Here is an 18,681-nt window from a genome sequence, read left to right on the forward strand (position 1 = left end):
CATAGAAAGCTTACACTCACTTTTAAAAACTCACTTTCTTGAGCTCAGCGGGGTGGCCTAATGGTTAAGGTCCTTGCCTTGAACACTCCAGGATCCCATATGGCCACTGGTTCTAATCCCAGCAGCTCCACTTCCCCATCCAGCTCCCTGCTTGTGGCCTGGGAAAGCAGTCAAGGACAGCCCAAAGCCTTGGGACCCTACACCCATGTGGGAGACCCAGAGGAAGCTCCTGGCTCCTGGCTCCTGGCTTTGGATCGGTACAGCACCCAGCCGTTGCGCTCACTTGGGGAGTGAATCATCGGATGGAAGATCTTCCTCTCTGTCTCTCCTCCCTGTGAGTTTGTAATTAAAAAAAAATTTTTTTTAAACTCACTTTCTTGCATTCTGCAGGCTATCACACAAGGAGATAAATATAAAATCTCTGAAGACAAAGGAGGATTCTTCTTAGAAGTTCATAAGACTAATACTTCTGACAGTGGACTTTATATGTGTACAGTATTTAACTCAGCTGGTTCTGTGACCTCTAGCTGCAAATTAATAATAAAAGGTAAGCTGGATTTATTCTCATCAACAGTCTTCAGAAAATAACATTATGGATATATTTCTAAACATTCCTTATTCCACAAGCATTTAAGAATACACTAAATGGCATTGCTTTAATTCGAGCATAGGATATATCCCCACAAATGAAGAATCATGTGTCTTTGAAGTTGATATGTGAATTTATATTAGCACTGACAGCATTTTTAAGAGCCAATTATATGTAGCGTTATATAAGCTTCCATAGAGCCAGCTGCTGCTTCTAGGAATACTTAGGCTTAGTCAGGCAGACAAAAGTGATACTGCTTTCCTAAAGCTTCACCCTTGTTAATTTCCCAAAGCAGGGCAAGGTAATAAAACAGCTATATTAATTTTCCCAATCAAAACAAACTAACTTCATCTCAATCTTAAAAAAAAAAAAAACCTACTTTTTCAGTTACTCAAAATGTCATATCCACAAATCTCCCAAATCCTTGGACAATCCCTAAAACCTTTATTTTTGAGACTTAAGAATCATTTACAACTTTGTTTAGTTTAAGAAATCATTTCCCTAATTTCTAAATTCAGGCATGACAATTTCCCAAGATTGGAACTTAGAAATAATCAGATATTACCTACACCGCATATAAGAGGCAACTTTGTCTCTATATTTCTTGCTTTTAGAATCTATAAAAGTAAAGGACAGGTGTCTATTTCTAACAACATGTGGTTTTCTTTTTAGCTGTAAAAGACAGTGAGGCACAGAAGATATCTACCCAGAAGGCCTCTGAAGTTACATCTCAGAAGGCGGCAGTTGTCCATGAGGAGGTTTCCCAAAAATCTGCAACTTCTGAGGAAACCAAGAAGTCAGAAGTGAAATCTCAAGAAAAATTAGCCCTCAAGGATGAAGCCTCAAAGGTCCTGATTTCTGAAGATGTCAAGAAATCAGCAGCTATGTCCTTGGAAAAATCAGTTGTGCATGAGGAAGTCACAAAAACATCAAAGACATCTCAAGAAATCAGAACTGATGCTGAGATTAAAGCATTTTCCACTCAAATGAGCATAACCGATGGGCAAAAAGTGACATTAAGAGCCAACATTGCCAATGCCACTGATGTGAAATGGGTCCTGAATGGAAAGGAGCTCACTAACTCCGAGGAGTACCGATACGGTGTTTCGGGCAGTGATCAGACCCTAACTATCAAGCAAGCCAGTCACAAAGATGAAGGAATCCTCACCTGCATAGGCAAAACGAGGGAAGGGATCGTCAAGTGTCAGTATGATTTGACCTTGAGCAAAGAAGTCTCAGGCGCTCCAGCCTTCATCTCACAGCCAAGATCCCAGAACGTTAACGAAGGACAAAATGTCCTCTTTTCCTGTGAAATCAGCGGAGAGCCATCTCCTGAAATTGAATGGCTTAAAAACAATCTGCCAGTAAGTTTAATCATAAATATACTATTTAAGAAAAGTTTAAGTACCACATCTGTTGCTAAAAAACATAAATACGTTTTCCCCTTCATTTTAGATTTCTGTTTCTTCACACATCAGTTTAAGTCGCTCCAGAAACATATACACTCTCGAAATCCAAAACGCATCAGTAAGTGACAGTGGAAAATACACAATTAAGGCCAAAAATTTCCATGGCCAATGTTCAGCTACAGCTTCCCTCATGGTCCTTCGTAAGTATAACTTTGTCATTGTCCTTTACATGTTTTGTTTTTCTGAGGCTTTTGCACAGTGTCTTGTGAAGTCAGCAAACTCTTAGAAGCCTTGTTCATTCAATATGTAAGTGAACATATCCTGGGTGAATGCATCCTTGTGGTCAAAGTTTCTCTACAGTTAAATAGAAGTTTGGCCAAGTGACATTTTCAAGTGAAGCTACCAACTGCTCTGAAAGATTTATTTTCACAATATACAATACAGCAATAGCCATCTATGACTAACCATTTTTTCTCTTACTGATTCCTAGCATCTGCATGTAATATAACGCAAATATAAGGATTCACTTCTTGAGAACATTGAGCTAGCTCTCGATAAATGTATGTATATACGCACTTGCTTACGCTTCAACAGCAGAGTTATGTTCCTGTGTGTCTAGGTTTCCACGTACGTAAGTCAATGTCAGATGTCACCAATTAACCATATGTCATTGATGTTCACTGTGTATCTGCTATGCTCCACAGCTCTAGTTGAAGAACCTCCCAGAGAGGTAGTATTGAGGACAAGTGGTGATACGAGCTTGCACGGAAGCTTCTCGTCTCAGTCAGTCCAAATGTCTGCCTCTAAGCAGGAGGCCTCCTTCAGCAGTTTCAGCAGCAGCAGTGCTAGCAGCATGACCGAAATGAAATTTGCAAGCATGTCTGCCCAAAGCATGTCCTCCATGCAAGAGTCCTTTGTAGAAATGAGTTCCAGCAGTTTTATGGGAAAATCTAGTATGACACAACTGGAAAGCTCAACCAGTAGAATGCTTAAAGCAGGCATCAGAGGTGAGCAATAAAATTACTGGTAGAGGTAGTCAAGCCAAGTAGCGTGGGTAGTCTTTAGCACATGATTCAGTAGAAAGCAGATCACAACTCTTTTCAGTGATCCTAAGAGCTTTTGTTTGTTATTATTCCATAAAGGAATTCCACCTAAAATTGAAGCCCTTCCCTCTGATATCAGCATTGATGAAGGCAAAGTTCTGACAGTCGCCTGCGCTTTTACGGGTGAACCTACCCCAGAGATAACATGGTCCTGTGGTGGAAGAAAAATCCAAAATCAAGAGCAACAAGGAAGATTCCACATTGAAAACACAGATGACCTGACAACACTGATCATCATGGATGTTCAGAAACAAGATGGCGGACTTTACACCCTGAGCCTAGGGAATGAATTTGGATCTGACTCTGCCACTGTGAATATAAACATTCGATCCATGTAAGAGGGCCTGTGCTCTTACATATGCTCTATACTTATTCATTCTTAACTTTTCACAAATAATCCACATGGACTAATCTTTCTGATCTGTAAATATTTTTTTTAAAGAAGTAGTTTTGTATCAACCTAAATGAGTCGACGTTCAAAAATGTGCATTTCAATCTTCTCATAATTATTGACCTAAGATGATTATACATTTCGTACTGACATGTACATACTGTATATAGCCGAATTAACGGTTATAAAGTTTTGTACCATTACTTTTATGACATTTTACAGTGTAACTTAAGAAACAAACTGTTGGTAGGAGAAAGTTTCCTATGGAACGAATACCCTACTCAACACTTATCAATCTTTGTGCCTCAACATACTGTTGATGTCTAAGTTTGCCTCAATGGGTCGAGAAATTCCCCATTGATGATGTCCTCTCCACCTAAAAGATGATAATTCTGTGCATGCCACCTGATGTATGCACTAATACCTATTGAATCAGAAATGTAAGGCATTGGTGATGTTTGCATTTACCCTCCTGTAAGCAAAACTTAAACGTCTTACGTTTTCTGATGATGTCACACTCTAAATTATGACTTAACGATTACCAGAGCAAAGTGTAACGGCCAACACTTTGTTCGCTCACTTTACACTGCCTCTGACAGAAAGAGTGCCTGGATAGCTTGGAAAAAGTAACATCTCCTGGCCATCCCCTCATTTAACCAAGCTGTTCAAGTATTCCCATGCCAGAGCAGTGTCAACTCTTGGGGGTCTCAGGTGCAGCCAATGCCTTCGTGTGGTAGCTCTAAAGTAAAATTACACCTGAAAAACTGGGCAGCTAAGCAATGAGCCACAGCAAAACATGATACATAACAACAACATAAAGCTGTTGTTAAATCAAAAACAATATTACAGACTGCCCCAAATTTCAATTTGATGTAGTTCTTTTCATGCAAGTATAAATTCAATTGTTAGTTGTAATTGTTGGACCTCCTTGAGATAGTAACAACAAAATAAAGCAAGCTATCTGCACCTCAAAATGTGTGGTTGTTTTCTGTGAAATTTTGGAGTAGGGAAACAGATGATCATAAGGTAAAACAAATTCAAATTCGCCTATATAAGTTCATTTAGGCAAATGTTTTTAACTTTTTATAACTTCTTTTTTTTTATTTATTTATTTGGAAAACAGAAGAGAATGGGACAGGGAAGGGAACTGGAGAGGGACAAAAAGAGATCTGAATATCCACAGGTTCACTACCAAAATGCCTGCAATAGCCAAGGCTTGGTTAAGCTGAAGCCAGGAGCCTGGATCTCAATCCAGGATTCCTTACAAGAATAGCAGAGACCCAGTTAACAGGGTCTCAGGGTACTGCTTTCTAGGATACACATTAACAGGAAGTGGGAGCTGGAGCTGAAAGTTGAATCCAGGTACTATCATATGGGATGCAGGCATCTCACATAACATTTCTAAACTTTTGTTTTTAAAGTTCAACTTATTTATTTGAAAAAAAGTTATTGAGAGAAAGAAAGAGACAGATATCTTCCAGTTACTGGTTCTCTCACCAAATGGCCTTACTAGCCAGGACTAGACCAGGCCGAAACCAGGAACCAGGAGCTTCCATCCAGATATCCTACAGGGGTACAGGAGCCCAAGCACTTGGACCCTCTTCTGCTTTCCCAGGTGCATTAGTAGGGAGCTTGATGAGAAGTAGAGCAGCCAGAAGCCAAGCTATCACCTATACAGAATGCCTTCATCACAATCCATAGCTTTACCTGGTATACCACCATGCCAGTCTCTTTTTTTTTGGGGGGGAGGGGCGTTGGTTAGGGAGGAGGAGGGCTTGAATTGAAGATTTATTTTGTGTGAGAGAAAGATGTTCTACCCTCTGGTTCACTTCCCAGATTGCCACAGCAACTTGGGGTGGGCCATGCCAAAGCCAGGAGCTTTATTCCTATCTCCTACATCAGTGCAGAGGCCCACACACTTAGACCTTCTTCCACTGCTTTTCCTAGGGACAAATTAGCAAGGAACTAGATGGAAAGAAGCGAAGCTAAAATTCAAACTAGTTGCCACATGACTTCACAGGCAGAAACTTCACTTGTTAACCAAAAACATTGTCCCTCCCTCCAAAAAAGAACCATCTTAACCACCGCACCAAGCACCTATCCCAGCACATACTTAATTATGTGGGAAGTATTTGGCAGTTTTGTTTTAAAAGCCTAGATATAGTTCTCATTGATAAATTTACCTTCACATTCCTCTCTGAAACTTTTCAGGAAAACTCTTGAGGACAGACCAAGATGGCAGCTGAGCATGCAGTGAGCATTCTCCCACAAAAACACCCACTTGCACAGGTACTCATGGGTCAGGTCTTCTTCATATGAGTTAAGAAACCAGAGGAGAGGCCACAGTACATGACTTTGGTAGAAAAATAAAATTAACATTGAAGAAAGCAAAACAGATGTGCCACATCATCCTTCCACTTGCTCCAAACAGCACAGTATGGAGAGAGGCTTCTTGCTTCAGATAAAAGGCTAATTTCATCCAGCACCAAGCCTACTCCCATGAAACTCTTAGACCCTCTTTAGCAAGTTACTCAAAAGACCATCTCCATCAGCCCTCCCACAACCTTCAGTAAATAGTGAAATGAGACTCCAACCACTGGGGAGTAGGGCAAGAAAATGAACTTAGCACTTTGCCTTTGAAGTTCAGTTCCAGGCCTGCTGCAGGTAACAGCCAAAGGTGTTTCCTTACTGCGGTGCTCAAACACACACAGAAAAAGACCTGTGCCTTGGTGGGTTGGACCCATTTCATCCTGCATCATTACCAACCTTGTGCAGACCTCAGGTCTACCAAAAAAATTATGTAGGGCCAAATGACAGAGGTCCAACGGTGACCTACCTTAGCCTCAGTCTAGGCAGCCAAGAAGATGCTTCTGCCATCCCTCCTCCAAATCTGGCACACAACAAAGCAAGACTCCAACTACTAGGGAGGAGAATGGCAAAGTAAATTAGAATTTTGCTTTGACGCTCTGTGCCAGTCCCACCGCAGCAGAACTTAATGCCAGATAGAGAACAGAGGCTTTATTCTCCTTCCGGTATTCTTAGAGATTTTAGACCATTCCCAGCATCAGACAGACACCTGCACAGTGGTAGAACAATAAGTGTTTCAGCTTGCATCTCATTTTCATGCAGGTTACACATGCATCCATAAGACAGTGCAGAGTCCAGTGGCTCAAGACTCAGGTGCAAAACTTAGAAGTCTAGCACTACCTTCACCACTTCTCCAACTGTGGATAAATGACAAGTAGGAAGACTCAAGGCACCAGCGTACAGGGCATTAAAGAAATTATAGGACTGCATCCTGGGTCTTGTAAAGTCATTACTGGAAAGAATGTCATGGTCCCTATTTCCAGGTCAGTGCCTACAGCTATAGCTCAAATCTTTCCCTACTCTCAAATGCAGACCAATGACTTTAGTCAGTTGGGATTGTAACAGCCAGCACCAACTGCAGGGGGCTACAGTTATCTCAGCTACAGACAGCCCATAGAAAGTGGGTATGGCCCTACTCCTGATCTTGGTAGACTGTAACAGGCTCTGAGTATGATCACTGCAGAACAGATTTCCACACATCTGCTCACTCCAATCTTCCCGTCCTTGGGCATCAGAAGACAGAAATAGCCATTGCATGAGGAAAGCAAAGGAAAAGAGCTGCAAACAGTGAATAAAAACCTGTGGTAGGCACTGAAGTGAACCACCCCTACTAGACACTGGGCTGGTAATAGCATGAAGGCAACCACACCCCCTCCCAACGAATATACTCAAGACATCTCCAGGCGTGCAAGCTACAGTGGACTGAGAGCTGGCACCCACAAGATCCAGAACTTTGCCCCTTGAGCTGCTACTAATCAACATCCCCCAAGTAAGACTGAGAAACACCACCACCACCCTCAGTGCTGCTGCCATTGAATGCTGTTTTATAAAGATATAAGGAGATTATACTATAGCATTCATCTGGAACTAAAGCCAAAACAGCTGACCAAACTGACACCCAAGACACATCATCAGGAAAAATGCCTTAATCATAAAAACCACTTATTATAAGTAGGTGAAACAACTGATCTGCCAGATTTGTAAATGTCAACATGGGAATACTGAAAATCTAAAAAAGCAAGGATATGGAGCTGGTGTTACGGCCCAGTGGATTAAGCCACCAACATGCCATTAATGTACAGATTTGAGTCTTGACTGCTTACATACGGTCTAGTTTCCTACTGAGCCTGGATAAGTGGCAGAAGATGGCCCTAATACTTGAGTCTGTACACCCATAGGGGAAACCCAGAAGTTGTTCCAGGCTCTTAGCTTTGGTCTGGCCCTGTCTCGGACATTGTGGCCATTTGGGGAGTGAACCAACAGATGGACACTATTTCCCACTCTCCCTCTGTAACCATAACTCTCAAATAAAAAATTAAAAAAAAAAAAAACAGCAAGGCCATATGACACCCAAAAGGATCACAATATTTCTTTAGTGAGAGACTCAAAAGAAAAGGAAACAAACAAAAAAAGCCAGGTAAAGAGCTAAAATAACAAAGATACTCCAAGAAGAGACATGAAAGAATTTAGTTGGTTTATGGGCCCGGCGCGGTGGTACAGTGGTTAAGGTCCTCACCTTGCACGCCCAGGATCCCATATGGGCGCCAGTTCTATCCCGGCAGCCCCGCTTCCCATCCAGCTCCCTGCCTGTGGCCCGGGAAAGCAGTCGAGGACGGCCCAAAGCTTTGGGACCCTGCACCCGCGTGGGAGACCCGGAAGAGGCTCCTGGCTTTGGATAGGCATAGCATCGGCCATTGCGCTCACTTGGGGAGTGAATCATCGGACGGAAGATCTTCCTCTCTGTCTCTCCTCTTTGTATATCCGCCTTTCCAATAATAAAAATAATAATAATAATAATAATAAATCTTTAAACAAAAGAATTTAGTTGGTTTAACAAAACCAAGAAGAGAACACCTAGGCTGCTGCCCGCCCCCGTGAGAGCTGGGACTGGAGGTGGGCTCAAGCTGTAGCATCTGCTAGCTAATGCTGAGATTTGGGGGCAGGCCATTGCACACTGGGCTGCAGCACCTACTGGCAAGTACCAGAACTGGGTACATTTCCTGTCAGGCTGGTCCACAGTACTCCCTGGTAGGCACAAAATCCGGGGCTGGGAACATGCCTGGTAGGGAACTATGGGCACTTTCATGCTAGGCTGTACTTCCCACTGATGAGCACAGAACCAGGTCTGGGGGTGGCACTGGCAGTATATGTGAGGACCAGGTCTGGGGGACAGTTCAGGCTAACTTCTAGGAGTGCACAAAAGCCAGATGGGATGCAAGCTGCTTTGGGCTAGGCCACAGCAGAGGGTGGCATGAACAAAAACCTGGGCTGGGGGTGGGCCTGGTGGGAATTGTTGGGGGTTGCCCTGACTAGGCCACAGTATCTGCTGGTGTGCACGAGGACCACATGTGGTGGGCTCACTGGGCCAGGCCACAGCACCTGCTGATTCACATGGAAGATGCTGCTTGGGACAGAACTGACCAGGCAGTTGTATTCACCAATATGTGCATTGGCTGGCGCAGGTGATAGACCAAACCTGACCCTGTGCTCACTGGTGCACACAAGAGTCAAATGTGAGGTCACTCCAGGCAAGGTATCCTGTAGGATTACCCAACTGCACCACCGGACTCAGACCCCAGACACCCCAGAAAATCATAGTACATTCAAGTACATGTGCCACGACTGGGGCTCCTCAGTTGTTTATGCCTGTGTAGTGGACAGCAAGTCCAGATACACATGGGAGACAAAACAGTAAGCTCAGCTGGCAGGGGACATCAATTGTCATCGTCAGAGGACAGAAAGCAGAGCAGGTTGGACAATTCTTGTGGGAAAGCCAACAGTAGGTCCCTAGGTCTGTGGATGCACGAAGGGGGACTTTGTCAACCAACAGAGCCTGAAAACTCCAAAAGCTGGAACACACAACGATTCTGCAAAAGAAAAGTTATCAAGTATCATTTAAGGAGGGTTTTATGAGACTAATGACTGATTTCTAAGAGAATTTAAGGGCCGAAAGAGAAAAAGAATATGTTTAAAATTCTGAAAAATAAATATCCAGTAACTGATGATATTACATCCATCAATATTACCTTAAATAAATGAAAGCAAACCAACTCTCAGACCAGCGAAAATGAGGCAATTTATCACCACCAAAACAACCTTACAAAATACTCTTAAAGGAGTCCTACACAGAAGCAAAAGATAAATACCATCATGAAATGTGAAAACATGAAGTCCACTAGAAAAAGAATGAGATGAAGAAATTTTTCAAAATGACAGGACTAGCGAATCAAGATGGTGGAATAGGGTGAGGCCACATTTAAATAAACAGAGAAACATTAGCCAGGGTAAAGAGGAGAAGGCACCATTCCAGGAAATAGGAGAGGACAGAACAACAGTGGAAGGGCACCTGGATACTAATGTGCACAGGAAAGCAGTGAAAACAATGGTGTGGTGTTGCAGTGACCAGACATCCCAGCAGCATTCAGCCAGCAGCAATGTGAATTGCACTGACAGGCAGAACTCCATCAACAACCAGGTGGGAAGAGAGGTTCACTGGGAACCCAGACAAAGAACTTCCTGTCCTCATGGTTTGCTTGATTTGATCAGGAGCAGAGACAGAGCTGCAGATCCCACACAGGTAGTATGAGAACGGGGTGGATTTCACAGCCTAAACCCCCAGTAGAGTCAAATCAGGCATCATCTTGAATAGGGAGGCAAAGGCTATGGGACAGGACTATGCATGCACTAAACTGGGGGTGAATCCATTTCTGGCTCAATGAATTGCAACAACATATCATCCTAGAGATTTCACCCAAAGTAGGTCTGGGTAGCTCTCAGACCTAACTGCCAGAAGATCCAGAACTCTAGCAGTGGCACTTCAGGTACTATTTTGTACCATATGACAAAGGCTTTGAGACTAAAGGGACAATAGTAAGCTGTGTATGCACTGAGGTGGGAGCGAATTCACTTCCAGCCCAGAGCATGCACTGGTCATACATCGAAAATAATACCAACTTTGGCATCTTACAACTCAAAATAGGTCCATGTGGCCCTCAGACCTAATGGCCAGCAGGTTCCAGCAAGATCAACACCACCAACAACCTAGGTATTTAGGACACCTGGTATCTCCCTAATCCTGGGAACTGTGTGAACCAGAAATGAGAGGAAGCTTGTATAGACAGCAGTGCAACAACAGCATGGGATCACAGGAGGTAGAATGCTGAGCCAGGAGCTGAAAGACTATGGTGGAAGTCTAACATAAGAGCCCAGATCTGAAACTCACTGGAGGAAGTGGCACAAGTGACTACAAACGAAAAGTCATGTACCAACCACAATAAGCAAATTAAATTGCAGACCTTTGGGTAAAACAGCTCATAAACTGACCTAAGATGAAGAATTTTCTAACCAGAAGTACAATGACCAAGAGCAAAAGAGAGACAAAGCTATAATGAATGTTACTGAAAACTCCCCTGCAGAAGAGCAAAACCCTTTGCCAGTCTCAGAGTTAACTGAGGGATACACCATGGGAGGAGGGTACAGGGAAGGATTGGGGGAATCTCAGAGCCTATGAAACTGTGTTATACAATCAAATGTAATTAAAAAAAAACGGGGGAGACAAAATTCAAAACACTTGCTATAAAACTTCTTATCAACAATGAGAAGCACATGCAGAAATTTAAAGAATATGTCACACAGGAAATAGCAACACTGAAACAAAAACAAGCTGGATTATTGGAAAAGGAAGATGCAAAAGAGCAAATTTAAAACTCAGTGGAGAAGTCTCAATAATAGACTGAAGAAGGTAGAAGAATCTCAGAATTCAAAGATACTTCACGTCACAATGGTAAACAATCAAAAAGTTGGAAGCAGAACTGGGTCAAGCTAAAAAATATTCAAAAATTAAGAGACACTATTCAAATGCCAAATATAACAGTTATGGGAGTTCCAGAAGGTGCAGAAAAAGAAGCTGGGCTGAAAAATGTATTTAGTGAAATAGTAAAAGAAAAATTCCCAAATCTGTAGAAAGAATGGGGAAACAACATTTTGGAGGGGCACAGAACTCACAACAGGGTTGACCAAAAGCGATCTTCACCACAACACATGATAATCAAGCTATAACGAATAAACATGAGGAAAAGATCCTTTAAATGTGCTTGTGGAAAATGAAAAAAAAAGTCAACTGACATATAGAGGAATGGCAATTAAATTTACAGTTGATCTCTCACAGGAAACTCTACAGGCCAGAAGAGAATGGAGAGACATATTCCAGATTCTAAAAGCAAAAAAATTGTCAGTCCAAAATAACACAACCAGTAAAGCTTTCCTTTGTCTCGAAAATGAAATAAATTCTCCCACAATAAAGAAAGTTAAAATAAGCCCTATAAATCTTCCAAATATGCTCTACAAATTATATTTAAAGCTGTTCTCTTGACAGAGAAAAGGAAAAGCAACCAACAAAACCCAAGACAAACATGAAGAACATTCCAGTAAAATAACAGAACACTAAATCAACCCAACACTAAAAGACAGGAACAAATTACCATTTATTCATATTAAACCTGAATATAAATTATTTAAATTCATCAATCAAACATCATAGATTTGCAGAATGGATTTAAAAAAACAAAACCCATCTATTTGTTGCCTACAGGAGATATATATCTCACCAACAAAAATCAGTGGAAACTATGTCATGGATTTTGATGTTTTTGTTTTTAGTTTCATTTTTTCAAAACATCTTTTTCTCATTAAATTCTTCACTGACTCAGATCAAATATTAGCATCATTTTCTTCAAGAAGGTTTTTGATTTTTCTTTTTCATTTCTTCAGTGACACATTAGTCATTCTGTAGCATGTTATTTAAATTCATGGTGTAAATTTCATTTTTTTCTTTTGTTGTTGATTTTATTTTGTGGCTTTTCATTTAAGGGAATGTATAGTAACTGTGTAATGGAAACTATCATATCCAGTGGCATGTTGTTTAACTTCATGGCATTATAAATTTCTGGTTTTCTTCCTGTTGTTGATTTTGTTGTGGCTTTTCACTTGGGGGATTTATAGTGACTGTGTAGTAGATACTGACATGTCCCAATATGAGGATACAGTGCAGTGTGCATTTCTACTTCCAGATGGAAGACGGACTGCCATTGAAACTGTTGGATGGGTCTTAACAAAGAGATGCTGGACTCTACCACTGTCCATGCCTGCAATGATGGACTTATGACTGTTTATGACTATTTATGCTATTGTAATGATATGGGATAACTCAATATATGTGGGAGGAGGGGGAATGGTGGGGTTAAGAAAAACCCAAGGGCCTATGAAATGTATCATAAAATGATAATAATAATAATAAATGAAAAAAATGACAGGACTTAGTCACTACCTGTTAATAATAACCTTCAGAAGCCAGCATTGTGCAAAGCAAATAAAGCCACTGCTTGCAATGTCAGCATTCCATATAAGTGCTAGTCCACGTCCCAACTGCTTCACTTCCCTTCCAGCTCCCTGGTAATAGCCTAGGAAAGTCAGTGGAAGACAGATCAGATGTTTGGGCCATTGCCACCTACATGGGAAACCCAGGTGAAAATCCTGGCTTTGGCCCAGCCCAGTGCTGGCCTTGGAAGCCATCGAGGAGTGAATCAGCAAATGAAAGTGCTCCATCTATGACTCCCTCCTTCTCTCTGTGTAGCTGTTTCAAAATCAACAGATCTTTAAAAATCTATAGCAGTAATAACCTTGAATATAAAAAGATTAAATCCCTCACTTATAAAATATAGATATAAAATATAAACATGTTAAAAACAAACAAATCCAATGATTTATTGCCTAAAAAAGACTCCCTTCATCTGTATAGGTACAGACTAAAAGTGAAAGGATGCAAAAATATATTCCACACAAAAGGAAAACTAAATAAAGGTAGATAGCTATATTTATATCCAGCATTGGTTTTAGGAACCATAAAGAGAGAAAGTAGATCACTACATAGTAATTAAGAGATTAATTCCACAAGATGACAAAACAGTGGGAAATATACAAGCACCCAATGCTGGAACAACAAATTTCATAAAAGAAATATTATTAGATTTAAAAGGAGAAACTTTCAATGTAACAATAGCCCATTTTTATCAATCAGTGAATCATCCTGACAAAAATAGACACCATAGTTATTAAACTGTGATGAACAGTTTAATAGATATTTAGGTCATATAAACCTAACAGATATTTATAGAACATTTATCAAATCTAACAACTACAGAACACACATAAATTTCATGAACATATGGGAAATTCACTAGGATAAACCACATATTTTATTTGTATCTTTTCTAAATAAAATGGAATAAAGCCAGAAATAAAAAATAAAAGAAATTATACAAATATAAAACTTTTAATATACTTCTGAATGAACACTTGGTCATTGAAGATGTCAAAAGGAAATTTTTTTAATTCTTTCAAACAGAACAAATGGAAACATACCAAAACTTAATAGGTACAGCAAAAACTATACTAAAAGGGAAATTCATAACAATAAGTGTCTATATAGAAAAATACCTAATACATCTCATGGGCCTGGAAAAATAAGAATAAACTAAACCCAAGTTCAATAAAAAAAAATAAAAAGCATCCTTGAAGAAATTAATTAAAAAGATTCAAGAAGATACAAATAATATGAACAATTAGTTTTTTGAAAACATAAACAAAATCAATGAATGTTTAGCTAGATTAACCAAGAGAAAATGAGAAAGACAGCTCAAATAAAACCAAAGTGAAAAAAAGAGATATTATGGCTCATCCCCCCGCCAAAATATAAAGGATCATTAGGGAGTATTACGAAAACTTCATACCAATAAATTTGATAACCAAGAAGATATAGGTACGTTTTGGACACATATAACAGCAAAAATCAAACCATAGAGATATATAAAACAAAAAAAAATATTTTGAGCTGAAAAAATAAGTAAAAATAGCAAAAAATGTTTTTAAAGAAAAAATATTTCATCAAAAATAAGCACAACCTGGCCCGGCGCTGTGGCGCAAGTGGTTAAGGTCCTCGCCTTGAACACTCTAAGATCCCATATGGGCGCCGGTTCTATCCCGGCAGCTCCGCTTCCCTTTCAGCTCCCTGCCTGTGGCCCAGGAAAGCAGTCGAGGACGGCCCAGAGCTTTGGGACCCTGCACCCGTGTGGGAGACCTGGAAGAGGCTCCTGGCTTTGGATCGGCACAGCACCCAGCCGTTGCGCTCACTTGGGGAGTGAATCATCAGACGGGAGATCTTCCTCTCTCTCTCCTCTTTGTATATCCGCCTTTCCAATAAAAATAAAATAAATCTTAAAAAAAAAAATAAGCACAACTGTAGAAAAACTTCACTGCTGAATTCTACCAGATTTTTTGAAAGATTTTTTTTTAATTTGAAAGTCAGATAGAAGAGAAGAAGAGAGGAGGAGAGAGAGGAGGAGGAGAGAGCGGGAGATCTTAGTCCGATAACTCATTGCCCAAGTGGCCACAACAACTGGAGTTGAATCAATTCGAAGCCAGAAACCTGGAGCCTCTTACAGGGTCTCCCACGCAGGGTGCAGGGTCCCAAGGCTTTGGGCCATCCTCCACTGCTTTCCCAAGCCACAAGCAGGGAGCTGGATGGGAAGCTGGGCTGCTGGGATTAGAAGGCCCATATGGGATCCAGGCATGTGCAAGGCGAGGACTTCAGCTGCTAGGCTACCACACCAAGCCCTCTACCAAATTTTAAAGAAAGAACTTGCACCAATCCTCCTCAAATCAAGTGAAAAATTTGAAAACAGTTGGGAACCCTTCTAAACTTACTTTACAAGGCCAGAATTACCATAATTCAAAACATAACAGCACCAACTACAACAACAAAAGCAAACCAATATCCCTGACAAATACAGAGGAAAAGATTCTCAACAAAATACTAATAAATCCAGTCAATAACACAGCAAGCAGATCATTTGCCATGACCATGTAAGATTTATCCCAGGGATGTGGTGATGGTTCGACATACACAAATCAACAGAATGAAAGATAAAAATTGTATCATTTGGTTAAGATGCTCGTACCCCATATCAGAGTGACTAGGTTTCAGTTTCCAATCCAGGTTCCCAGTAACGTGCACACTGGGAGGCAGTAGGTGAAAGTTGAAGTGGCTGGGTTCTTGTCACCATGTGGAGGACCCAGCTTTGAGCTCCTGGATATCAGCTTTGGTCTGGTCCAGACCTAGTTAATATTGGCATTTGGGAGTATATGGACAGTTGTGGGAAAGGATTCCCCCAAATTCCTCTCAAATTATTTTTAATTTTTTAAAATATCATATGATCATCACAGATATATAAAAAGTATTTAATAAAACTCAACATCTTCATGATAAAATTATGAATAAATTATATAAGGAATATATTTCAACATAATCAAGGTCCATTATGACAATCCCAAAGCCAACATCACTGAACAAAAAAAAGCTGAAAGCATTTCTGCAAAGATCTGGAACCAGATAAAGATGTGGATTCTCAGTGGTCTTGTTCAATATGGTAAATTTAGCCAGAGCAGTTAGACAAAAGAAAGAGATGGCATACAAATACAAGACGGTTAATTTTTTGCCCCAGATGCATATTAGCAGGAAGCTGAATGAGTAGAAGAGCAGACAGGATTCTAACCAGGCACTCTGATATAGTACCTAAGTGTCCCAAGCACCATGTTACTGCTCTCCCAAAAACGTCTATGGTCCTCAACAAAAGTAAAACTCACAAATTCTTAGTCTAGACAAACAAAAAAAAAACAGAAGACTCAAAATCAGAGATGGAAAAAGACACATTACAACTAACACAACAAAATACAAAAGACCATTACAGATCAGTATGAAGATTTCAACAAAATTTTGACAACCTTGGAAATACAAATTTCTGAACACCAACACATTCCCAACATCGAGTTATGAAGATGGGTATGCTCAAACAGACCAATAACAAATAACAAGGGTGAATAAATAATAAAGATTCCCAATTAGTAAATTCTGTGTGTGTGTGTGTGTGTGTGTGTGTGTGTGTGTGTGTGTGTGGTATGTAAGTCTGTCTCTCAAATACTTTAAAAAATATTTAAGGTCTTCTTCAAAGAAATACTCAACACCACAAGGCACCCCTGCTGAATTACAACAAACGTTCAAATACTAACACTAATCCTTCTTAAATTATTTCCCAAAAAAGGAAGAGCAGGAAATTTCTCTATGCCCATTCTACAAGGCCAACATTATCCGGGCAACAAAACTAGGCAATACTACACAAAAAAAGAATGATACAGGCCAATATTCTTGATGAACTTTGTTATAAAATATCTCAACAAAACACAGCAAACTGAATCCAACATCACCTTAAAATAAAAGGTTATTCACCATATCAAATGAGATTCATCCCAGAGATACAAGAGGGTTCAACACACAAAAAACAGATGTAATATGCCACATCAAAAGAATTCAGGGGACAAAATCACTATCAACACATGCAGAAGATGTCTGATTAAATCTAACATCTCTTCATGAAAAATAACCTGAACAAATTGGGTTTAGAAGAAATAGGACTCGACATAATAAAGGTCATATAAAATAAACCAGCAGTCACTAATATTTCACATCTTCCTCACACCTTCTAGGGTGATGGAAGATTTCTCCGCTCTCCCGCCCCATTACGGAATAACATAGGGTATTAAAAGTATATTAGGTTTTACAATTCTTTGATGTAGATCATAAGCAGTCTGACTCACATTGATTGTTGGTTCGTTGCATGTGAAATAGGCTTATTACATGTGAAATAGGCTGTTTGAAGATTTCTCTGAACACCCCTCCTAAAACTGTTCTGCATCTAAACTGTTGACATATGTCTTGTTAGAGTTATAAGCCAGTCTAGACTACCCGAAAAAAAGCCAGGTTCAGCAAAATTATGCTTCAATACTATAAAATGCTAAATATTATAATGAAAATAGACACAAGACAGCTGAACAGTAATCTATAGCCATTTTAAGATGTATAGAACCCAGTTGTATATAAACTAAAATTGAAATGTCAATGAAGTAGTCACAGGATATCATTAAGAACTTGCATTTTTTTTTTAACATATTGGTTACTCAATACTATGTCAATTAATTCCATAACATTATAAATTGTTGCTGATGTTATGTTGGGGCTTTTAATTGATCGGGATGATACTCTGCTGGCTCTACCTTCAGACCAGAGAAGGTCTCCCCAACAAGCCATTGAACTTATCTGGACAATAAGATGCTGGACTCTATGCTTGGTATATGCTTGCAATGAAAGAATCTCAACTGAACTTGAACTGTGGCAATGCAGCAAGGTGGAGGAATCCACCATGGGGGGAGGGTTGTGGGAAAGGTGGGGGGAATCCTAGTACCTATAAAACTCTGTCATATATTACAATGTAATTAATAAAAAAGAAAATAAATATATATATATATATAATGAAAAAAATAAATAAACCAACAGTCAACATCATACTGAATAGGGAAAAGCTAGAGATTTTCTAAGAGCAAGACAACGCTGCCTAATTTCACCACTCTTCAACATGGTACTGCAAACCCTAACCAGAGCAACTAGGAAAGTAACTAACTAACTAAATAAATAAATGGGATCCAAATTAGAAAGACGTCAAGCTGCCCCTGTTTACAGATGATGTGATCTGATATATAGAAAATTCCAAATACTCAATGAAAAAAAAAAAAACTATAGAGCTAATTAACATACTCAGGCAAGTTGCAAGATACAAAGTCAAACACAAAATTCATTAACAGTAATTATCCTAATAGCAAATTATATGAAAAAGAAATCAAGATTGCATTTCCCCATTTCAATGGCTAAAAAAAAAATAACTAGGAATAATATCTCCACAAAGAAAACTATAAAACTTTGATGAGGTAAATTGAAGAGGACACATAGAAACATACCTATGTTTATGGACTGGAAGATCAATATGGTTAAAACATTCATACCACCTAACACAATTTACAGATTCAATACAATCCTCTCAAAACACCAATAACATTTTTCATAGAACTAGAAAATATACTAAGTTTTTCTAAAACTACAAAAGATCCTTAGTAACCAAAGCTACACTGAATATAATGTTTTACAAAACTACTTTAAAA

At 39.7% G+C, this 18,681-nt stretch overlaps 1 protein-coding gene across 5 annotated transcripts in view; it reads left to right on the forward strand.

The window, feature by feature from the left end:
* LOC121168137 (titin) overlaps positions 1-4,458 on the forward strand; it is a 262,883-nt gene extending 258,425 nt beyond the window's left edge. For all 5 annotated transcript variants that reach the window (XM_040997939.1, XM_040997940.1, XM_040997941.1 and 2 more), the window contains 5 exons: positions 391-547; positions 1,262-1,953; positions 2,045-2,198; positions 2,703-3,005; positions 3,141-4,458. In XM_040997939.1, coding sequence (XP_040853873.1) covers positions 391-547; positions 1,262-1,953; positions 2,045-2,198; positions 2,703-3,005; positions 3,141-3,439 — 1,605 coding nt within the window. In that variant the 3' untranslated portion in view covers positions 3,440-4,458. The remainder of the gene's footprint in view (positions 1-390; positions 548-1,261; positions 1,954-2,044; positions 2,199-2,702; positions 3,006-3,140) is intronic.
* The last annotated feature ends 14,223 nt before the right edge of the window (positions 4,459-18,681 follow it).

The sequence above is a fragment of the Ochotona curzoniae genome, unplaced genomic scaffold (assembly GCF_017591425.1).
Source record: "Ochotona curzoniae isolate NIBS_2020 unplaced genomic scaffold, NIBS_Ocur_1.0 patch60, whole genome shotgun sequence".
NCBI classification, from domain to species: Eukaryota; Metazoa; Chordata; class Mammalia; order Lagomorpha; family Ochotonidae; genus Ochotona; species Ochotona curzoniae.